Below are 22,501 nucleotides of genomic sequence, written 5' to 3'. Positions count from 1 at the left end.
TCAGTAGTGTTAAGAATTAGTCTATTTTAAAAATTAAACACAGATCCATACAAGATGTACATCCCTACAATAGCTTAATCTACACTTTTGTTAAGGGTAACTTCAAAAGTAACAAACAACAGCTTATCCCATATGACAAAGTAACCGGGGAATTTTCAATTGTGCAATAATCATGTGGGTACAGAAGCTGAGAAGGACTCCTCAGACCTATATGCTTGTTCCTAGAGAATAATCAGTTCCTCCTGATTGATCCTCAACCATTATGGAGCAAGATGCTTTTTAGCAAATCATATTAATCAATCCATCTTCAAGCAGAGAACATTTTCATCATCTCCTACTGATATCAGATGAGATGAGCAAAACCACCTTAATCAATCTCTGACTTTTGTCTTCTGGGTTTCTGGGGGTTTTCCTGTTGTTATTCTGCCTCTCACAGCTACAATAAACCTACCATTAAAATTATGGACTGGTCTTTTCTTCGTCAGAGGGTAAACAAGCAAATTTTGCAGGGGATCAAATACTTTTTCCCTTCATTGTATCTTTACTTTGATATACTGGCAGATTAGTTTCCTCTCAGAATTAGGAATTGAAAAAACAAGTTCTGAACATTACAAATCCTTGACTACACATCAATATCAGATACAGCAGCTTTCTCCAACCTGGTATCCTCCAAATCCTTTGGATAACTGTTAACAATCTCAGCCAACCTGACCAATGGTTGGAGATGATGGAAGTTGTAGACCAACAATATCTGGAAGGCATCAGCCTGGGGCAACATACTACCAGAGCATAGCCAAAAAACAAAACAAAACCCTATTCATCGATGGTTAGCAATCCTATGGCATTTATGGCATTTCTTCTCCTTCTACCACTCCTTGCTCACTGTTAATTACCTGTCTTTGAAGTGCTATCTTAGGAGGCTCTCTAAACTGGACCCAATAGAAAGAATACCCTTACAACCATAGAATTCTATACAATATCACATCGGCTATAACCACCAATCATTTTCAACTTCTTAAGGACTACAGTTCTTGTATACTTAAATATAGTAATTTAAAACTAATTCTAATAATACAACTTCCCATCTAACACTTCTGAACTAATTTTATTTCATGCTCCAAACGTGTATTTTGCTATAGTAATACCTACATTCTTCTTCAAAAGGCTATAGGCTACATTAGACTCGAATGCCTAACACCAGGAATAATCAACATGACACGCCCCAATTGTCATTGGACTACAATTCCCATGAGCCCTAGTCAATCAGCACTTATGGAAGTTGGGAGTCCAACAGAAATTGAGGACACTACATTGGTAATGGGGGGGGGGGAACACCAGTGCAGAATGATACACACAGGTCCCACTTTCCCAAGAAATCGTTCTTTAGTCAAGTGTTTACTAAGTTTACAATTCTCAGAAAAGTTAATGTTGTTCTTTTCAAACCTAGAACCATAGTTTAGCATATAAACTCAAGTTCAATAAAGGGCAGACCAGGTTGCTTTATAACTTGACAACAGCAACCCACCTTCTGCCTCCAATTATCATGAAGTCTAATACAATTCTTGCTGTGTTGCTACTGCATCAAGAAAGCTTAGCTCCTGAAAACAACTAGGGTTATGTCAAATATACTGATTATACACCCCCCATCTATACTTGCAAGGAGAATGACATAACACCAGCATCTGCCTAACAAGCTACAATTTTCTCTCGCAACTCAGTATTGCTGTTTTTTACTTGCACATTATGTGCAATGAAGTGTTTATTCAAAAGGTTTATTCAAAAGGCCTACTGTCAAGGAAACTATAATTAACTAGCTGTTCAGTATTATGTTTCCAGTTGTTCAGATATTTTAAATAACAAATGAAAAGGTAAGCAGCACATAGGCAGCAAGAACAGATTAAAACCAAAAAGCTCATCTACAAGTAGGCTTGTATTGTAATGCAACAGTGACCCACTAGCTTATACAGGAGTCTCGTATGCACATCAGAGATCCCTAATGTATTAGGAGCCCTTGGTCTGAGCTGATTAGTTTATTATTTACAGCTGGTATAGAATTCAATGGCCAGGTTGCTTGGGGCAAGAGACTCTAGGTAGTTAACACTAATCCTGGCCAAATTGCACTGGCTACCAATTAGATTCTAAGTCTTATTCAAATGCTGGTTTTGACCTATAAACCTTTATGCAGCTAAGGACCGCAATGCATCAAGGACAACCTCTCCTCATATGAACCAACCTCGACCCTGCAACCATCATCTGAAGCCCTTCTTTGTGTGTGCCCCTCCTCAGGAGGTCTGAAGGGTGCCAACATTAGAACAGTGTTTTTGCGTGGTGACTCCTTGTGCTTAGAATGCTCTCCTTGGGGGTGGCTCACCTGGCATCATCATTGTAGAGATGTAGACACCAAATAAAATAAAATAAAAATTCACCAGGGCTTTGCTCTTAATTATCTGTGGTCCCCTTTAGTGGATGGGGACCGACCCCTCTCGCTCTCCAGGCTTCAGTGAAAGCCTGCATTCGCCCCATAGGACGTACACACATTTCCCCTTCATTTTTGGAGGGGGAAAAGTGCATCCTATAGGGCGAAAAATACGGTACAATATCACATTCTACTTTCAACCTCCATAAAGTCAGAATGAAAAGGTAATCCACTAGTTCACCCCCTTTTAAAGCATTCCTCATGATCAAAGTTTTTATTTCAGCCACTTGACAGGGGTCCTTCATTTCAAGGTGCAGGGTATTGAAGAGTAAGGACACTATACCTCAGGGGAATGGGATATACCCTAACCATATTGTTCTTTTTATAATTTATTGATTAGAGTATGCTCCCTTCTGGAGTAAATATACCGTTCACGGCTGTTTACAATGTGTCAGGGGTTCAGGAGCAGAGACGCAGAGAAGGGAGGAAGCAGAGAGCGAGGGGGAGGAATCCGAAGGGAAAATGAGTGATGATGACGACCCGAGATCTCCAAGCCTAAGCAGTGAGTCAGAGGACTCCCAAAAGGGAGCCCCAGTGAGCAGAGCAAGGGGGGGATCCGGGGGGACACCCCAGGAGGAAGGGAACAGAGGAGATTCAGAGAGTAGCAGCTGGAAGTCGGGACCCACGCTCATAACTGAGGGCGGCAGCAGCTGGAAGTCGGGACCCACGCTCAAGACTGAGAGCAGCAGGGAGGAAGGTAGCCAGGCATCGGGTTCCGGAGGCTGTCAGCAGGAGGGAGGGCACGAGTCAGGGGTGGTCACGCCCTCCTCAGAGAGCGAGGCAACGGTTAAGAGGAAAGTAGAGAGTTGGGCGCGCGCGCCAAGTTCAAATGCAGCGGAAGCTGGAGCAGTAAGCAGCCCGGAGAGTGAGCCAGGTCCCAAAGCCCGCCGCAAGGAGGCAGAAGGATCAGGGGGGTCAGCGTCAGAGGAGAGTAGAAAGGAGGAGGCCCAGGGGGGCAGAAGGACCCAGAGACGTAGGGAGAGGCGAAGGAGGTGGAGCAAGGCTAGGGTATTAAGCTGGTGTGCAAGAGGCGGGGACTCAGACGGGTCTTCGCCGACCTAGGGCAGAAGGTGTAGAGCTGCACGCTGCAGTTCGGAAATGAAACCTGTAACTTAATAAAGACTCTTATAAAGTGAACGCTGGCGGACTTGGTCCTATGTGAGCTGGGACTGGGTGGCAGCTCTGACACAATGTATAAAACATAATGCTTCCATAAAAATAACAAAAAATAACAAAAAATTCAGAATATATCCATATATGTGTCATAAAATAAAAGGTCACAATGAAATGGTCTTCAATAGCTTGCAAACAAAAAACAGCAAGGGAGACAGCCAACCACATTTCAAAAGGCAAAGCATCCCATGATACCAGTTATCTTCTCTTGTCCCACTCAGTTGTGCTTCCACTCTAAGAAAGACAGAGAAGAAACATTCCTTCCAATCTTAGAGAGCGACTAGGATGACATGGGAGAAGGCAATCCCCAAATGATCAACTTGTTGACTCAAATGTCTTTTTCAGAGCCTCTTCCAAGATCCCTTACACTTGGCACCTCAGAAACAGTAATACTATGATAACAATTAAAATGGTGTAAAGCAGGAGGTCTCACTATGGCTTAGGAAACAGTCTCACGCCAGATCGGACTATTGGTCCATGTAGTCTAGTACTGTCTACTCTAAATAGTCATGGAGATTCCAGATCCTGAATCAGAGATTATTTTTCAAGAAAGTGCAGATGGGTGTTCTTTGTGCAGGAAACTCAGGCTGAACCCTGTAACCAACTTCACAACAGATTTAACACAAAGGCTGCAATCCTATACCCACTTACCTGGGAGTAAGCACCATTAGGCTCAATGAGACTTACTTCTGAGTAGACATGTATAGGATTGCACTGTATTACAGATCAGCAGACATTAGGTGAGGGGAGCAAAATCAATAAATACTATATGAACATTTGCAATCAGAACAAAGTTAATGTCAGGGAGTCAAACCGAACCCTTTTTTAAAAAAACTGAAAACCCAGCATAATCAGAACCTACATAATCATTGGTTATGTTAGCTGTCTGCAAACTTTTATTATGCCCGAATTCAACTGTGATCCACTTTATAATTTCTGCCGTATTTATTAAACAAAATTATTTTAAAATGTCATTTTTATTTATTTATCATTTTTATTAAAGAATACCATGCTAATATTATGTGCTGTATAAATATCGCATTTCCTAAATACCCAAAAGTATCTGATCTGAAATGTTTGATGTTATATTCAAGCGAATGCAAAGCTGTACTATTTTTTAATGAAATGCTTATCAATATTGACATTACAATTCAGTAACATCTTCGTCCTCAAATTTTAAGGTGGACAATGAAGGCACTGAAAATGGTTAACATGCTCAGTTTTAGGATACTCAGTGCTATATCTGCATGCATACTTTGAGGGGAACAATCCATTTTGACTAGTTATTTTTATCCAGTCATTATTTTTAAAAAACAATTTTATGAAACAATGCAGTTTTAGAAATAAGTCTTTTTTAATGTGGAAAAACATAGCAATGGAATTTTTTCCATAACCGAAAATATCCTGTACCACATCACTGTTTGAAACAAGAATGAGAATGCAATCAGAAAAAAGGGCAGGTTATTAGTTTGGAATAAGGGTTTGACTAAAAACTGAAAAGATAGAACTTACTAACTCCAAAAACAAAGAATTATAATAAACTACTAATGCATTCACAGAACTAATATTGAGAAGAATGCAATGCTAAAATCATGGTTTACTGCTATAAGAACAAGGTGTAAAAGTATTGGGGAAAGTCTTAGGCTTGAGTGCTTCCCCACTTGTCAATGCAGTCAGGACTTTTGCCAGCATTTGTAATAAACCAGATTGTGGAAAGTAAATGTCCTTTTCCTGGTCAATGAAGAAGAAATGAAGGAAGTGTGGGAGCATGAGCCTCTGCTCTGACTCACTCCAGCTAGTGCATATAGTACTGCTAAACAATAGTTTAGCACTGTGTACAAATGTAGCCAATATAGTTTGCAGGCAGAGATTAAACTATTTTTCTGGTTTAGATATCACAGAAACTGTGAATTAACCAGGCAGTTTTCCCCCAAGCTGAGTGTGTAAATGAAGGGAAGATAGGAATACTAAAGTTCAGTGCACAATACCATTACACCCAAACTAGGCCTATGAAGTTTTTGAAACTTTCTACTTTTACAACGTGACATAAAGATCGTTAGATAAATAGCTGCATCTGTACAATATATTTAAACATTTTGTATTATTGACATTAGGATAATTATCATGTTGATACTAATCACCTTATCATATATGTGAACCACCATTTACGTTTTCCTCACATAAGGTAGAACAAGACTAGGTGGTTCGGATACTCTGAACCAGTTACTGAAATGCTACTGGTCTGATGCAGTTGAATCAGAACCAGACCTGAACTGGAACTTTTGTTGGTTTGACTCCCTGTTTGTAGCACAATGTGACAGCATCACAAAAATGTATCCAAGTTTTATCATGAAATAAGAAATACCAGTTTTTTAATCTGTCTCGGGCTTCCAACTGGGCTCCCACTTCAAAGCTGATACCTCTTCTGTTTGGTGGATGTTTTCTCATTTTGTTATAAGCCGCTGCTTTTATTCCCCTGAAAAATGCAATTAAATATCAATCACCAGAACCTGTGTCAATTGCTAATCTGTCTAATCAGATAAAATAATTCATATCCCAATGTTTCAGTTATGTAAGTTTTCTTTGCATTCTTTATACTGTATGTTGAAAAGAGTGCCCTTAAATATATAGTCTCTTCATTACAAAGACTGGCTTTGTATACCCCAGATCTTACTAAAACTCATCTCTGGATGTCAAAGTGGAGCACCTGGGTATACTGTGGAAACAGTATCAATGTTGAGGGGCTCCCTCCGGTGTTCAGGTACCAACATATCTGTAATGCTTCTCAAATTAAATTCTTTGTGGTCAATATTTTATTGATAATTCAGCACAATTTTGTACACCACTGTTTGTTGTTTCCAGTGCTACCTGTCTACACTTTGATCCATGTGCTATGGCCACCACCTTTAGAGTTTACTGTGTTGTTGCCACGTAACATGTTGTTGGCTTACCACCTGGATTGTCATCTCTAAATGTTTCTCTAATAGTACGTATTTTTTTTAAAAAAACAACAACAATCCTTGCCATATGGACCAGGTATCATGCAGAACAAATTTTGAGTAACCACAAAGCTCATGCACTGTCTGAAGAGGTACTTAATTTCAGTCCTGCAAGTTTACAGATATGATGCACTGAACAGTGCTAGCTTTTACACAGTACAGTAGATTTAGTGTATGTAGTGTCTTACAGAGAACTGAACAGATGCTACTGGATTATCTGGGTTATCTGATATATACTGCTAAATATATTATCTTTCCTGCAAATGCCTTTGTTCTTGCACTTTTTGCTTCATGCTAACAGCACTACAGGCTTTTACTGCTGCAATTTTGTTAATGTTGTTTTGTGATTTATCAACTCCTTCATTAACACCATAAGTCTCAAACTAATGAACAGTGGCATATAAAAGAACTGTTCTGGAACAGTGATCTGGAACATGCACACCACTGATCTAGAACATGAAAATCATTTGCAAAATGAAACAGCCTCGACATGGTGGCTCTTAGTGACTTGTGTTTTAGACATTACAATAGAACTGCAACACCTTTTTCTAAAAGCTTTCATTCCCCCCCCCCCCGGTAACTGGAACATTTGTTGACTCCTAGAGTTGTTTTTATTTTCAGTTCTAAGTTTGATGTACAGCTTAAAATCATAATTTTAAAATGCTATTGTGAAGTAAACTACAATTTTTGCTGAAATTTGAGGTGCTATAAATGTGAGCTACCAAGAAGCAGTGGGCATTAACAATGTTTCAAATATTAAAAATATGTTTTGCTGGTTTACATGGCTCTGTTAACAGCATAACAATTGGACTACAGTAACAAATCCTATACACACAGAGACAAGCCAACATTTGATATTTGATAGCCAAGCCAAAATTTGCAGTTGCCAGTAGCCTGCCAAACCCGCTGAATCCAATGAAGTCACTGTGTGGGTGGAAAGACTGCTCATGTAACAGATTTTCCCCTGTGCTCCCCATACCGCCCAAATCTACTTCAGAAGGTTGGGGGTGCATGAGGAAGAAGATAGGGGACACCCCACTGCACTAACTTTAGAGGCACGGAGGTGAGTAAGCCTAGCACAGGTGTAGGGAACATCACCACCCATCAAGCTCTGAACTAAAGGTGGTAGGTGAGCCAGTGCTTGCTTTTCTGGACAGCCCAGAACCAAGCTAGCCTTCTCCAACTGGGAGCTGGTGTGACAGGGATCTTCCCCATAGTTGGGCTGTGCTTCCAGTACAGTCCAACATCTGGGACAATCCCTACTCGCCATCCACGTCCAAGGCAGAGAGGAGGGCTGGGCTTTGTCTTGTCATGCATACCAGCGAGTGATGAGACACACACTGAGTAGAGTGTCTTAATACAACTGAAGAGTGGCAACACATCTCCCATCTTAAATGCAATGCAAACATGATCCTGCTTAGCCTTCTCTGCACATCTAAAAAAAAAAAAAAAATTACTGAGACATATGGAACCATGAGCTAAAATATAACTTGAGGACCTCTACTAAGCATGTGAAAAAGAATGACACCCTCTCCTCCAAAATAGCTGCACAACCGAAAAGAGAATTGAGGCTTCCATAAGCTTCTGAAACTGGACCCCTACCCAAGGCCTATATGGTGCAGTGATGCAACCAAATACACATTTATTGAATGTGATTTGTTCCCAATTTAGGCAGAAATAGAAGACTAATACACACACACACACACAGCTAAGGTTTCTTCTTCTGTAACTTGTTGCTGGTGAAAATCTGGTCTTGGTTAGCACAATTATTTGTGGTAACTGTATTTTGCCTGCCAGATCACCACTTTGATGAACACTATGTTTTATCAGACAAAAAGGTATGAAAGATTCAAAACAAGATTCCATAATTTTACATGTCAGCTTATTTTATTGGTCTTGCAGTGCGCACTCTCTCTCTCCCTCACACACGCACAAACACACAAGCTGCAAACTATCAAAGATGTATATGTGGATAGCCAATCCTGCTATTGTGGAACACACTAGAATGGGACATTTATAACCATGTGCCTCCCTTCTCTGATTTAAAAGGCCAGTATGTATAGCAAACCTTAAGCAAGATGCTGGCAACTAGCTCCAGACAACAGCTGCAGAGTGTCCTACTGTTTCTTACCCAGAAAACCAACCTATTAGACACCTGTACAAGGTATAATTTCCCACACCTCTTTGTAAACCAGGCAGACAGGGTTTCTCCCTTAATACAATACTATGTATTCAATATACAACACAAAAGAAAGGAAGTCTTGTCCATCTGTGTCACTGGATTCTGGGCCCAGAAGGCATAGACAGAGATATGTAGCAACTTAGCTCAGCTCTGCATATGGGAAAAATGAATGAAGGGACAGGAAAGCTTTGACAGAGCCGGGCAAGGAGCAGATTTCATGTGAGAGAAAAAGGGGGTGACTGATATTTCTATCTATCCTGTTCTCTTTTTGGTTCAGGGTGGGCTACTAAAAATTTTGTCTTTAGGCCAAAGAAATAGCTGCCTAAATTTCTAAGCCTACTGAGCACTATTAGAAAGAATTACTGTACGGAAACTATCAAGCAGGCCTCCAGTAGCGGCTATCAGGTACATAAGCAGCAAGTATTTTTTTAAAAAAGTAAGTTTTAAGGTCTCCTAAGTCCCCTTTGCATGTAATGCCTAGCCAGAGGCTGTAACCCAAAGCAGCTAATCCAATAGTCACCAAAGGGACCATGACACCTCGCCAGTGGAATATAACTATGAGATAAATCAAAAGCCTTCACAGGCTTTCCAACTGAATGGATGAAGGAGCCTGAATACATTTTAAACCATCTGTGTGAATTGAGTGTGTGCTGAATCCTCATGCACAGAGCAAAATATGCTAAAAATGTGTGGTCTCCACTTCCTAGGTGGTTCTCCCTCAAACAGAAACTACTTTTCTCCCAAAAGCTTTAAGACATTTAATATGTAGATGCAATTAAATGTATTACAGAATGCTGAGCTGCTCATATTAGTGACTTTCCCACCAGATAAGTGCTTTCCACCATCAACTTCTTAATAGCACTGAAAAGTACAGTGGTGCCCCACAAGACGAATGCCTCGCAAGACGTAAAACTCGCTAGAGAAAAGGGTTTTGCGGTTTTTGAGCTGCTTTGCAAGACGAATTTCCCTATGGGCTTGCTTCGCAAGATGAAAACATCTTGCAAGTTTGTTTCCTTTTTCTTAACACCGTTAATACAGTTGCAACTTGACTTCGAGAAGCAACTCATAGAACGCGGTGTGGTAGCCCTTTTTGAGGTTTTTGGTGATTTTTGAAGCTTTTCCAAAACTTTTCCGACACCGTGCTTCGCAAGATGAAAAATTCGCTAGACGAAAAAACTCGTGGAACGAATTAATTTCGTCTTGCGAGGCACCACTGTAACCTAGTTTTCAAGAGCACTGCATTTTATTTATTCTGTCATGTTGAGCTTGAACATACCACAGCCAGGTGAGTTCAGGACATGCACCAAGGCTAGCATTTGTCTATGGACAGCTATGCTTTATTACTGGAGTCCAAAGGCTATTTCCTCCCACAATGGAACTGACTAGATCCAACTGACTTTGGTCAAGTCAGTTTATTATTGGACTATTATCATCCTGCATTATTCATTTTATTTATTTCTCCTTGCACTTTGTTCCTGGTCTCACCAAAGGCCTGTCTCTAGATTCTAATTCTGTTCTTCAACACCCTAAACCGATTCTATGATAATAATCATGCTTCCATACAACTGCATATTCTATTTCCTTTGCTGTATCCAGCCTGGAAAAGATTCAGCACTCATAACCTTTACGTTCCATTTCCACAATGCACAGAATGTCTGTAATACTATGTCTCTGTCTGAAGACCAATCCAAGAGAGAGGGATAGTACCTGCACATCAAGCTCTGTTCTTGACAAGCAGCCATGGACTCCAAGTGCCAGGTTAAAAAAGAATGGTTTTATACTGCAGTAATGATTTACAGATTTAAAGAAACCACAGATGATCACACTATTTTTCATATTAACTGCTCCTGCTAGTTTACTCATGTTAATGTGTGGTAGACATTATGGGGCCCAGTACAGACATAATGCTAGCTCCCTAAACTGCAGGTGGGAGTGACCCATGCTTGGGAATATACAAACTGCCCTCTTTCTCCTCCACTTTTTGGCACAGGTTTTCCTATTTTTTCTCTTGTTCACTTAACTGTAGGTTATCATTGCATCTGTACTGATATTTGCCATGATTAATGCTGACCAGGGTTTGGAAATACAGTCTTAAGTGCAGTTATGAAGGGACCTTTTTATATGATTAGCATTAACTGTGCTTAGTACCACTGTATGAAACTGGGTATTTTCAAGTTTGGCTGTAAAATTTCATGGTGGTTTATGAATTGGAGCATATCAATGTCCTACAATGTTTCTGCATGCCTTCATTCCCACTCACTCCACCATTTTGTCACTGAAGTAATTACATAATGTGCTTTTACTATACTACAGTGGAACCTCGTGTTACATACCGTCCTCCTTGCGAACGTGTCAGGTAACGAGCTCTGCTAACCAGGAAGTAGTTGCTCCTGGTAGTGAACTTTGCCCTGGGATGTAAGCACATCCCAGTGGCATGCGTGCAGTGGGAGGCCCCATTAGCAAAAGCGCAGCTCAGGATAAGAATGGTTTCATGTTAAGAACGGACCTCTGAAAAGAATTAAGTTTGTAACTGGTGGTACCATTGTATGCTATACTTTTTTCTGATGAATGTGCCTAGTGATATATTGCTCCAATTTATATTTATATCAGTCATACACCTTATGTGCAAATTGCCTGGAGATGGTGGTTAACCAATTAATAAATCAATGATAATACTTATTTCATGATGATTATGATTTCTGTTTTATTAGTATATCAGTGGCTCTCAAATTGGAGGCTGGAAGAGACAGAACACCTGAATGGGGTAAAACATTCAAAGGCAAGATAGTATCACTGAAGAGAAGGAATCTTTCTCCTTTCACTAGCCAAGGTTTGTGAGCTGAATGCCTTCTGGCAGACATCACTCACTGATGCACACTGAGTTTGCAAGAGTGACTGCATCCCCACTATCTCATCATACCACTCTCATCAGAGAAGAAGGTTGCTAAGATAGACAGGGTGCCTTATGTGTAACTTTAGAAAGCATATTCTTCTCTAATAGCAATATTTGATTGGTAGCAAACATATACTAATGAAGCAGCAGAATGAACACAACTGTGTACGAGATTCTCCACACAATCACTTGTAGCACATATTACTGGCGTTGGTTTACAGAGCTACATGGCACAATAAAATAAAGAAGTTTGAGATACACTGAGATAAGTAATATAATCATAAATACTCAGTGGTGACATGTGTTGTGCATCATACCATAAGTAATGGCAAGAACAAATAAAATCTCACCCAGTTCACCCCCCGCAATTTGCATGCCCTCATCAGAATTGGTCAGTCCAAAGTAGGAGTGGTGAATGTCCATGATGCCTGACACAATTACGATCCCTTGCAAGTGGATGGCCACAGCCAGGCTGCGCTGAAAAACACACCTGCAGGTAAGAAAAGGCAATTGCTACATAAGGCTAAGACCAGCACTACTATGGTTTTAACATTCCTATAAAAATAGGCAGCATTCCTGGAGCAAAGATCTATAAAATATCTTCCTTGACCCACACCCTGTCCCAAATACAGAAATGTATAAACGATTCTAGGTACACACACTGATCTCGACCCCAAAATGGAATTTTGAAGGTAAATAAAAGGATTCCCCTTGAATTGAATTTCCTTATCTTTAAATAATGCTGTGTAATGTAATGTAAACCTATAAAAGGATTAGGGATGAGAAAAGTATTCTTAACTACACAAAACATCAAAAACTAATGGGCTACATTCAAATGTTTATTTCTCCATTTAGCATGTAATTTAAGCACATATGATCCTTTTAGTCTTTACTGACACATTAATGTATTTTTTAAAAAAGTTGTTGCCTGGTATATAACCCAAAATACTTTAATTATTTTATTGAAATTCAAAGCTCTAAAAATGTAGATTTGTATTGATTACATTTAAGAAACTGTTAACTACTTGTATGAAGAGAGCTGAGGCAGTGGCAGATGAGACGATTACCTCATCCCCATTAGATAACTGGCACTAGCAGACATGGAGACAGATGGAGGTTCTGCAGGTGACACTGCACCTATGGGCAACAAATTAACAGGTGGTGATCCTATTCCCACTATGGCTGGCTACTCTTTGTTCCTGTCCAGTTTCCCTATCTCTTCCCCCAGGATTCTGCTTCCACATTTCTTTTTATTATCTAGATCTGTTTATCCAGGACTGACTTCTTACTGAGGATTCATGCACACTTTTAACTGTGCAGGGCAGACCCTCAATTTAGTTACTGCCTCCAAGTATGGGAAGTATAATCGGGAAGGGCGACCGGGGGGGGGGGCGGGCAGAGGGGAGAGAGAGAGAGACTTGAAATAACTAATTGTTATGGTCCAACCATTTCGTAAGATTTGGTCTTACAGCAGCAACTGGCAGTTCACCCCTGCAGAGGTAAGTAACCCATTAAGAATGTCTGCCTCCAGAGATTTCAAGAATGAAGCAGGTCAGATGACAGCTAGAGCACATATGGTGCAAGACTTGCCACAAATGCAATTGAGCGCATGCTAAAGGGCATGACTGTGCCTACTGTGAGGTGACAACGGGTGGCGAAGAAAGTATACTCTGTCACCTCCATCTCATCCTTAAGTAGCCATGGAACAGAGGTTAACATCCATCCCAATAAACAGGAGCGTAGGAAGCCTGCTGTGTTAAGTTTGCAAGACACTTCAATGATGAAATTTACTGAATCCATGATGATTTGGACAACACGGCTGTAAAAAAGTCTAGATAAAGTGTAGTCTGGTTTTGTGAAAGCAGTTTTAGCTTTTGAGGTCTGAGGATGTGGAACAAGGTGCTTGTAGCTGTTTGACTGACCTGGCAACTTCTCAAACTTTTCTCATTGTGGCTGATCTGAACAAGCTTGTGATGGGTGTTGTGTTTTACTGTGTAAGTCCAAGGCATGGTAAGTGCATATCTGTGTGCAGAAGCAGCGCCTGCCATTCTTAAAGAAGCAGGAGTGCAGCCACTCTTGAAGAAGAAGAAAAACAACCACCTGGTCACAGAGGCTTATGATAACTACTTTTTAGGGAAGGTGCTTAAGAAGGGCGGTGGTAGCAGCAGTTTGGTTCCAGGTGCTCCAAGAGCAGGGTGGGCCAAAATTTTCATACCCAGTGGGCCACAAGAATACTTTGTTTGGGAACCCATGGGCCGCACACTGTCTTGTCATGCAGGGATGGGGAGGCCAAAATTCGATGCTGCTCCCCCTACCTCCCATGCTGCCTTCCAAAAGGACTAGGACCCTATCAGAGCCCTCATAGATCCTTTCCAAAGTCCGGTGCCTCACTTACCCAGCTCTGAGAAGGCAGTGTGAGGGCTGGGAGGGGTCAAATGTTGCTGATGGCTTCCCAAAAAAGCCCTAGGCCTTGGGCCGTGTGTTGGATCATCCTGTCCTAGAGGAAACTGATTATCTAGATTCATTCCAGTCTGGGTTCAGAACTGATTTGGCCTTGGTTGCCTAATCATTTACTTTCACAGAGAGATTCAGTGTTGGTCTGATGCAGTCTCTCTCTATATATAAATGTCCAGTAGCACCTTAGAGACCAACTAATTTTGTTTTTGGTATAAGCTTTTGTGTGCATGCACACAATACACTAGTATCTGAAGAAGTGTGCATGCACACGAAAGCTTATACAGTCATACCTCGGGTCGAATGTGCTTCAGGTTGAGCGTTTTCGGGTTGCGCTCCGTGAAAACCCGGAAGTAATGGAGTGTGTTACTTCCGGGTTTCACCACTAGCGCAGACCATCAAAATAACGTCACGCACATGCGCGGAAGCAGCAAAACGTGACCCGCGCCGTCGCGTCTTACGTTCCATTCAGGATGTGAATGGGGCTCCGGAACGGATCCCGTTCGTATCCCGAGGTACCACTGTACCAAGAACAAACTTAGTTGCTCTCTAAGGTGCTACTGGACATTCTATCTATCTATCTATCAATCACAGAGAGAGACAGAGGTGAAGTGCAACCTTGTTGCTTCTATTCAATTGTTTCATGGCTTTCAACTGTAGTACCTTACTGGACCAGTTCAGCAGGATCCCCCACCCTCTTTTAATTGTAAACATGCAAATTGTATTGATGAAGCTAAATTGCTTGACAACAAGAAGTGGAAGAAGTGGTAAATATTCTGCTGTTTCACAGGCAGTTTTTCATACTTGCAGGAACTAAGCCGGCAAGTTTTTTAATCTTGAGGAGGGGAATGCTTTGTCCCGTGGTACATGGAACAGGTAGACTGATCATATAGCTTATCCAAAATAGTGGCCAAGTCTTCAGTAAACCACTGTATTATAGTGGTTCCATGCATACCTACAAGGCCTGTTCTACAGCATGGCATTGGGTGCCTGCATCTTGGCCTTGTGGGGGGTGAAGCAGGTAACTTCTTGTCTCTATTGCTGTTGAACATGAAGCTGTTCAAGATAGTCATTAGGAAATTTGGGGTGTGATGTCATCAGTATGCAAATGACACCCAGCTCTACTTCTCTGTTACATCAGAGTTAGGAATAGATATGCGAGTCTTCCTGGACAAAGGGATTGATGAGCGTCAGTTAAGATGAATCTTGATAAAACAAAGGCCTTGTCAGTAGGAGGTTCCCAGGTGCAAAGTCTGAGGGTACACCTTCATCCACTATTGTTGCTGGAGGCCCAAGTGTCCATGGTAGCCAGGGGTGCCTTTTACCAACTTTGGCTGGTGCACCAGCTGTGACAGTTCCTGGACAACCTAGACACAGAGATTCATACATTGGTAACGTCAAGGCAGGATTTCTGTAATACACTCTTTGTGGGGACGCGCTTAAGGTTGGTCTGGAAACTGCAGCTTGTGCAGATTGCTGCTGTTATGTTGCCGAGTGGAGCTATACCAATACCAATAGTATATGACAGCACTTTGGAAAGAACTGCCCTGGCATTTTTACCACTGCATAAAATCAGCATTTCCCCCATGTGATTATCAGTAAGATATTGTTACATATTATTTTAAATTGCTCTGTCAATGCTTAAGAAATAAAATTTACAGATATGTGAGCGCATGTAGCTTAATGCTCAAGATTGGCATGTCTGTGTACATTGTTTTTTGAGAATTGCTTGTTGTTTGAAGAAAAGATACAACCTGAATATTATACAACAGATAAACACAAAACTACTGGGAAAGTTTTAATTCCCCAAGGCTGATTCTAGTAATGGTAACTGTTTGGCGGAGTCAAATGGAATATATTGTGATAATAAGGATTGTTGGAAAAAGAATATTTAAAGAAAAAAATGTTTAGCAAAAATCATCAATATTTCTGGTTTTCCTCTATCCTTTCTGCTGCATTTGCAAAAGCTGTTCCTCATAAATCTATAGTAAATTTTATTTACCATTTCTGCATCTAAAAGACCTCTTCCCTATTTGGGTACCAATACCCAAGTACAAAATATATTCATATCATATTGTAACATACTGTATATAGTGTGTGATGAATTTATACATTGCCACCAATTGTATTTTCCTGTTCCTAAAGTGCATTAGTTCTGCACTCTATGATTGAGTCTATCAAGTATTTGTAGTGATTCAAATTAATTTAAATTCATGTTAACCAGAGAGGATCAGTTATGCTCTGTAATGCCCACTGATACAATCCTTTAAAAGACAGTACTGTATTTTTCGCCCTATAGGACGCACTTTTTCCCCTCCAAAAATGAAGGGGAAATGTGTGTGCGTCCTATGGGGCGAATGCAGGCTTTCACTGAAGCCTGGAGAGCGAGAGGGGTCGGTGCGCACCTACCCCTCTCACTCTCCAGGCTTCAGGAGAGCCCCACCGCCAGCCCCACAAGCTCGGGGGACAGCGGGGAGGCGGAACGCCGCCATCCCGCTGTCCCCCAACTTGGTTAGAAGGCTAGTGGGGGGGAGAAGCCTGCTCCTCCCCGTCGCCAGCCCCGCAAACTTGGGGGACAGCGGGGAGGCGCAGCGCGCCATCCCGCTGTCTCCCGACCTGGTTTGGAGGCTGGCGGAGCGCTTCCCCCTCCCCCAGCCCCGCAAGCTCCCAGAGCGATGCCAAACCTGCGTGCAGCTTCGGCATGGCTCTGGGTCCCGTTCTGGGGGCGGGGGAAGCTCGGGCTTCCCCAGCCCCGCGCCTGGGGGGGAAAATAATTTTTTCCCCTTTATCCCCCCCCCCCAAATCTAGGTGTGTCCTATGGGCCGGCGAAAAATACGGTAACTACAATGCGGTGCTAAGATTCAGCCTAGACAGCGTATTCAAAACAGTATCCACACTAGAGGAATAAATTTGCTGCTGTCATAGAGCAAATTACAACTGTATTCAGCCACTGATTTCTGCTACCACTCCACTTGAAAAACTGAAACTTCCAACTTACTAGAACTACCAGCTACTAATTCTTCCTCCTCTGCCCTTGCTCAGTTTGCATACCATACCAACATATGAAGCTGCCTTACAAGTCAGACCATTGCTGGATCTAGTTGAGTACTGCCTACACTGACTGGCAATGATGCTCCAGGGTTTCAGGAGTTGCCATTAATTGAACCTGGGATATTTTGCATACAAACCAAGTGCTGTACCACTGAGCCAGGACTCTTACTTTAATTCCCTAAGTCTACATACATAGCAGTTCAAAGGACTGAGTGGGTAAATGAAGGTACTGCAAATACAGCTACTTTGATTTTTCCGATAATCACACAAAGCAACAGGATTATATTTGTACAATTTCCTTGAGGGTATTTATCAGGCTGTGTGGTGGGTCTGCAGCATACACACCACAAGTTGCATAAACAGCAGGAGTTTGTGGCACATCTGAGCAGGAGCAAGAAGTACTGGGAGCCTGGCTACAGCAAAGTGTCATCAGCCCCATGCTCTGCTGGCCTCTCCTGTTCTGCATACTCCTAAGGTTAGTAGGGTCTGAGGCAAAACCAAACCAAAGTCGAGAGGTTGCCTGTACTGTATAATAAATCTAGCATACACAAATCTACCATACACCTTTTCATTCTTTGGGCTTGAAATACTGTGGCACATTTGCTTAAAAAGTCATCTATTGTTGCATTTAGAAAAATGAGGAGGGTCAGTAAAACTATCCAGCTAATTATGTCTTCAATTTACTATTTATTTAAATATCATTATATTTTCCCTTCATTAAAATAATAACATGGATGATGGTAGTATTCTGTTTGATTTACAGCCCTCCAGATCAGCTTTGTCATCTTGCCACTGAAACACACTGTGTGCTGATATCTTAGCTTCCAAGTAAAAGAGGATCGAATTATAATGCAGTAGCATTAACAAGAAAGGAAAAGTAAATATAGTTTACAAGCAGGTGATATACTAAAGTTTTAGCAACTCTGGATAAAAGCTGTCTGAGTATCTTGGTCCTGAATTTACTTTGATCCCACAGGCAATGTTTATTGTACAATAAGTTAAAATACATCCTCCCATGTGGTTTTCTGTGGCAGATTGAATATGCCCAATTCTTTGGGAACAAAATATATCTAGGTTTCTAGGTAAAATACCCAAGAATACTTGCCACTCCAGCCTATTTTCCCATAGGCACAGAAAAGGTAAGCAAAGTGAATTCGAAACACGCAAAGTGAAACCACATTTCTCAAAAGGCCTTACAAACGAATACCCACAGCCAACATGAAGGGCACTGACCTATTCTAACAATATAAGCCCTAAGGGCAAGCAATTAGGAAAACATATGTTATGTAACTGCAACGCCCATTATGACTGTCAAGAAAATAATACAGACTCCAGGTCCCAGCAATTCATCACCACCTTTAATTATTACAAGAGATAATCTCTGCCCAAGGAGAAGAGGGAACAATTATCAAGGGTGTCACTACGCCCTAAGTGGCAATTATTGCGGCCACTACTAGAACACTTTCCTTAAAAAAAAAACCCCACTAATCGTGGGGCTCTCAATGAAGCCAATGAAACAAACCACGCGCGCCAGTCCTGTGGTACAAAAAGATGCGTAAGCTGGCGTGTTATTAAAGGGGGGGGGGGAATGAAAGCGCAACTGCGTCTCGATCCAAACCGGACGCTGCGCCTTGAAAGGGATGAGCGGAGTCTTGGCTGATGCAGAACCTGCCACGACCAAGGTCACGTTACTGGCATCCTAGAAACACAGCATCCCTTCTTGCCCAAGAGGAGGAGGAGAAGCTCGTCTGCCCTTTTGGCCGAGCGGCGTCAGCGGCTTCCGACGAACAAGAAGCATGGTGCCGGGAGGAAGCCGAGCGCTGTGAAGAGACACGCCGCCGACGCCCGCCCGCCCCTTCGGCGGCGCGGGAGACGTGACGGGCCCCTCCGGGAAGCCTCGCGCCGGTCCCACGCGGGCGCGGAAAGCCGCTCGGACGCCGCCGGAGGGACCGGCAGGCCAGCCAAGCACCTTCCCGGCTCCCGCTGAAGGAGCCTTCGGGGACCCGGAGCCCGGAGGGAAGAGGCGCCGCCCGGGCCCCGGGACTCCCTCCTCTCCGCCACAGCCGCGGCTGGTCCCCGCCCCTCTCCGCCTTTGTGAGGCCGCGGCGGGAACTCTTCGGCGCTCGCTGCCGGGCTCCCCCGCCCCGCCCGCCTCCCTCTCTCCGCGGGGCCGCCTAGGGAGCGCCATGTCCTTACCGGGGAGGGGAGGGGGGGTTGCTTCTCGTACGTGCCAGGGGCTCGAGCCGCGGGGGCAGGGGCCGCCAGTGATCCGCTCGCGAGTCCAGCCCAGCGCCGCCGACTGAGCAGCGCCACAAAATGGCCGACGCGACTGCGGCGCCGCTAGCTCGCCCGCCCGCCCGCCTGCCGCGAGGGGAGGGTCCTCCTGTGGGAGGGGCGAAAGGGCCAGGGGGCGTGGCTCCGGCGGAGAGGGCTCGGGGGCCCTCGCGCAAAATCCAGGCGGCGGCGGCGGCCCGTCACGCGCGCATCCGTCTCTCGGGACCCGGAAGGCGTTGCTGCTTTCCCGTTGTCCAGTGCGAGTTCGCCAGTGAGAGGAACTCACGACACGGGCGACGAGCGCGTGCTTTTTTTAAATACGCGCTGCTGCTGGGCTCAGGTGTATTAAATCCTTGGAGAGAGGGGCCATCAGCCGCAAATTAGGGACCGCTTTTAAGACCACGTTTAAGACATACCAAACCTTTCACGCGGGGAACAGAGCAGAGTTCAGTGACTGGAGTACGTGCTTCGTATACAGTGATACCTCGGGTTAAGTACTTAATTCGTTCCGGAGGTCCGTTCTTAACCTGAAACTGTTCTTAACCTGAAACACCACTTTAGCTAATGGGGCCTCCTGCTGCCGCCGTGCTGCAGGAGCACGATTTCTGTTCTCATCCTGAAGCTAAGTTCTTAACCCGAGGTACTATTTCTGGGTTAGCAGAGTCTGTAACCTGAAGCGTCTGTAACCCGAGGTACCACTGTACACAGCAAGTTCTCTCTGATCCCAACCACAGCCACTGGTGTAGTGGTCAACTCTGAAGTGCAGGCACGCTTCAAAGATAGCGTTGCACCTTGGCTTGTGAGCTTATACAACAACAAAAATTAAATAGGAATTTTTTGACCAATGCAGACGTTACGGCTTCGGTATCAAGGCAATTTTCTGCTCACTCGCTCTTCCAACCAGGGGCGTACCTTGAGGTTGGCCATGTTGGCTCTTAGCCCCCCTGCCAAGGGTGGGTGGGTGTGCAAAAAAATTGCTTCTCTCCACTCTGGTTTGGAGTGGCTAGGAGCCATTTTGCTGGGAGGAGAAGCAAGTTGGTTTAGAATCTTGCTGATTATTTAGGGTGCTCTTTTCTTTTAAAATGCAGGTTATCCTTGTTTGTTATTTTTCTGGTTTTTAAAAATGTTGTTTTAATGTTTATTTTAATGTTTCTTCTCAACATTTTCCAGGAGAAAATCAGGACCAGATTCTCCCCTTTCAGGTTTTGGAGGAAACAGTTAAATAAGGTTATATAACATAACTCCTCCTCAGTCCGATGCTCTGAGCAGCAGTCAGATTCTCTGATGTTGGCGACGAGATCACTGACCATAATCAGAATACAGCGTAAAGCATTACGGAGTCGAGTTTCGCCGGCTTTAGAGACCTCTTCATATATAGTTAGATTCTTACAATGGCCATAGGGTGGCAGTATTTCCCTAAACACATTCTTTGTTTCCATTCCATTAACTGAAGAAATCAGCCGCAGGTTATCGAGAATGAGCAGCAGTGCTTTTTTTCTTTAAAAAATGTTTAGGGGTACTCTTTCCCTGCCAAGTTTTGATGGGCAGAATTTTACTTATTCTGCGTAATAATATGGACAAGTTGTTGTTGAAGATTGAGACCAATCATATACCCCCTTGAAACTGCCCCAAGCAGCTTGTCTATTTGGGAGTATCAACACCTATTTATTAGATGATATGGAACCATTGCTTTTGTGTGTTTACACATATACCTTTTTTAAAAAAAGTTGCACCTCCCCTGAAGTACTGAGTACTTCCAGGTGGGTTGGAGTGGGGGGCTAAATAGATGGTAGATTGAAGTGAAAATTCCATGTTCTCATGTCTACCATCACATTTGTTCTCAGCTATGATGTCCACAATGAGAAACTAATATCCAGTTCTGCACAGAAACTGGAATGTGCACACCCAGTGTTAGCTTCTAGAGCTCATTTTTGGCTGGAAGCTACAGGATTTGAGTTGAAAATTCTGCCCCCTGAACTCAAAGGTGAAAATAATAATAATAATAATTTTATTATTTATACCCCACTCATCTGGTTGGGCCTCCCCAGCCACTCTGGGCGGCTTCCCAAAAAATATTAAAATACTATAATACATCAAACATTAAAAGCTTCCCTAAACAGGGCTGCCTTCAGATGTCTTCTAAAAGTCTGGTAGTTGTTGTTTTCTTTGACATCTGGTGGGAGGGCGTTCCACAGGGAGGGCGCCACTATCGAGAAGGCCCTCTGCCTGGTTCCCTGTAACTTGGCTTCTCGCAGTGAGGGAACCGCCAGAAGGCCCTCGGTGCTGGACCTCAGTGTCTGGGTAGAATGATGGGGGTGGAGACGCTCCCTCAGATATACTGGACCGAGGCCGTTTAGGGCTTTAAATGTCTATGTGGCTCTCCCCAGTCACACCTCTCACCAGCCCTTCATGCCCTTGAGTGCTCTTGACTAGCCAGAATGTGTCCTTGAACTGTGTTCTTGCTTGTCGCAATGGAGGGGTGTGTGACTTTTACCTGTTGTTCCACCTATTTTTAATATGGTTCTGCCTCACCACAAACATGTGGCCTCTAGATTGCCCACACGGGAATGTGACCTTCGGGCTGAGAACTGCTATCCATCCTTGACCATCCTGATTCACTGATGTCCTTAAATAATTGCTTCTCCATGTGACCACGTGGGACTATTTGCAGTGTTGAGACAGCTCTTGCGATGAGGGAAGGGTGCTTCCTGCACGCTCAAGAACACATTCTATTATTTCACTTTTCTGGACTAAGCCAATGAGCTGAAATCACTATTGTTAGAAGACAGACAACAAATTGCAAGCAGGAATGGCTGGTAGCTAAAAAGTCAGCTAACGGAATTGGAGGGGGGGATAAAGCCCGTTTTCATACACTCCTCTAGATATTCCTAACCAGAAAACTTCAAGCTGCAGAGTTCACAAATATTGACCTGCAATGTCTCAACCTTTTGACTGATATAACCTTGATGTTATTTGCATTAGCACTAAGATTAGGAGCT

The 22,501-nt window shown here is 43.1% G+C and overlaps 1 protein-coding gene across 3 annotated transcripts in view; it reads right to left on the bottom strand.

Annotated features, from left to right (window-relative positions):
* The window catches only part of PHF20 (PHD finger protein 20), a 45,752-nt gene extending 26,179 nt beyond the window's left edge, over positions 1 to 19,573 (bottom strand). For 2 of the 3 annotated variants that reach the window (XM_082228641.1, XM_082228642.1), the window contains exons 1-2: positions 12,074 to 12,213; positions 6,015 to 6,125 (exon numbers count right to left, since the gene is read on the bottom strand). In XM_082228641.1, coding sequence (XP_082084767.1) covers positions 6,015 to 6,097 — 83 coding nt within the window. In that variant the 5' untranslated portion in view covers positions 6,098 to 6,125; positions 12,074 to 12,213. Of the gene's footprint in view, positions 1 to 6,014; positions 6,127 to 12,073; positions 12,214 to 19,430 lie in introns of those variants that run through there. The other variant, XM_082228643.1, reaches the window with a different exon arrangement.
* Positions 19,574 to 22,501: the final 2,928 nt, after the last annotated feature.

Source organism: Podarcis vaucheri, assembly GCF_965113315.1.
Source record: "Podarcis vaucheri genome assembly, chromosome: 6".
NCBI classification, from domain to species: Eukaryota; Metazoa; Chordata; class Lepidosauria; order Squamata; family Lacertidae; genus Podarcis; species Podarcis vaucheri.
Note: the sequence above shows the minus strand (reverse complement) of the source record. Positions and strands in the feature narration are given on the sequence as shown.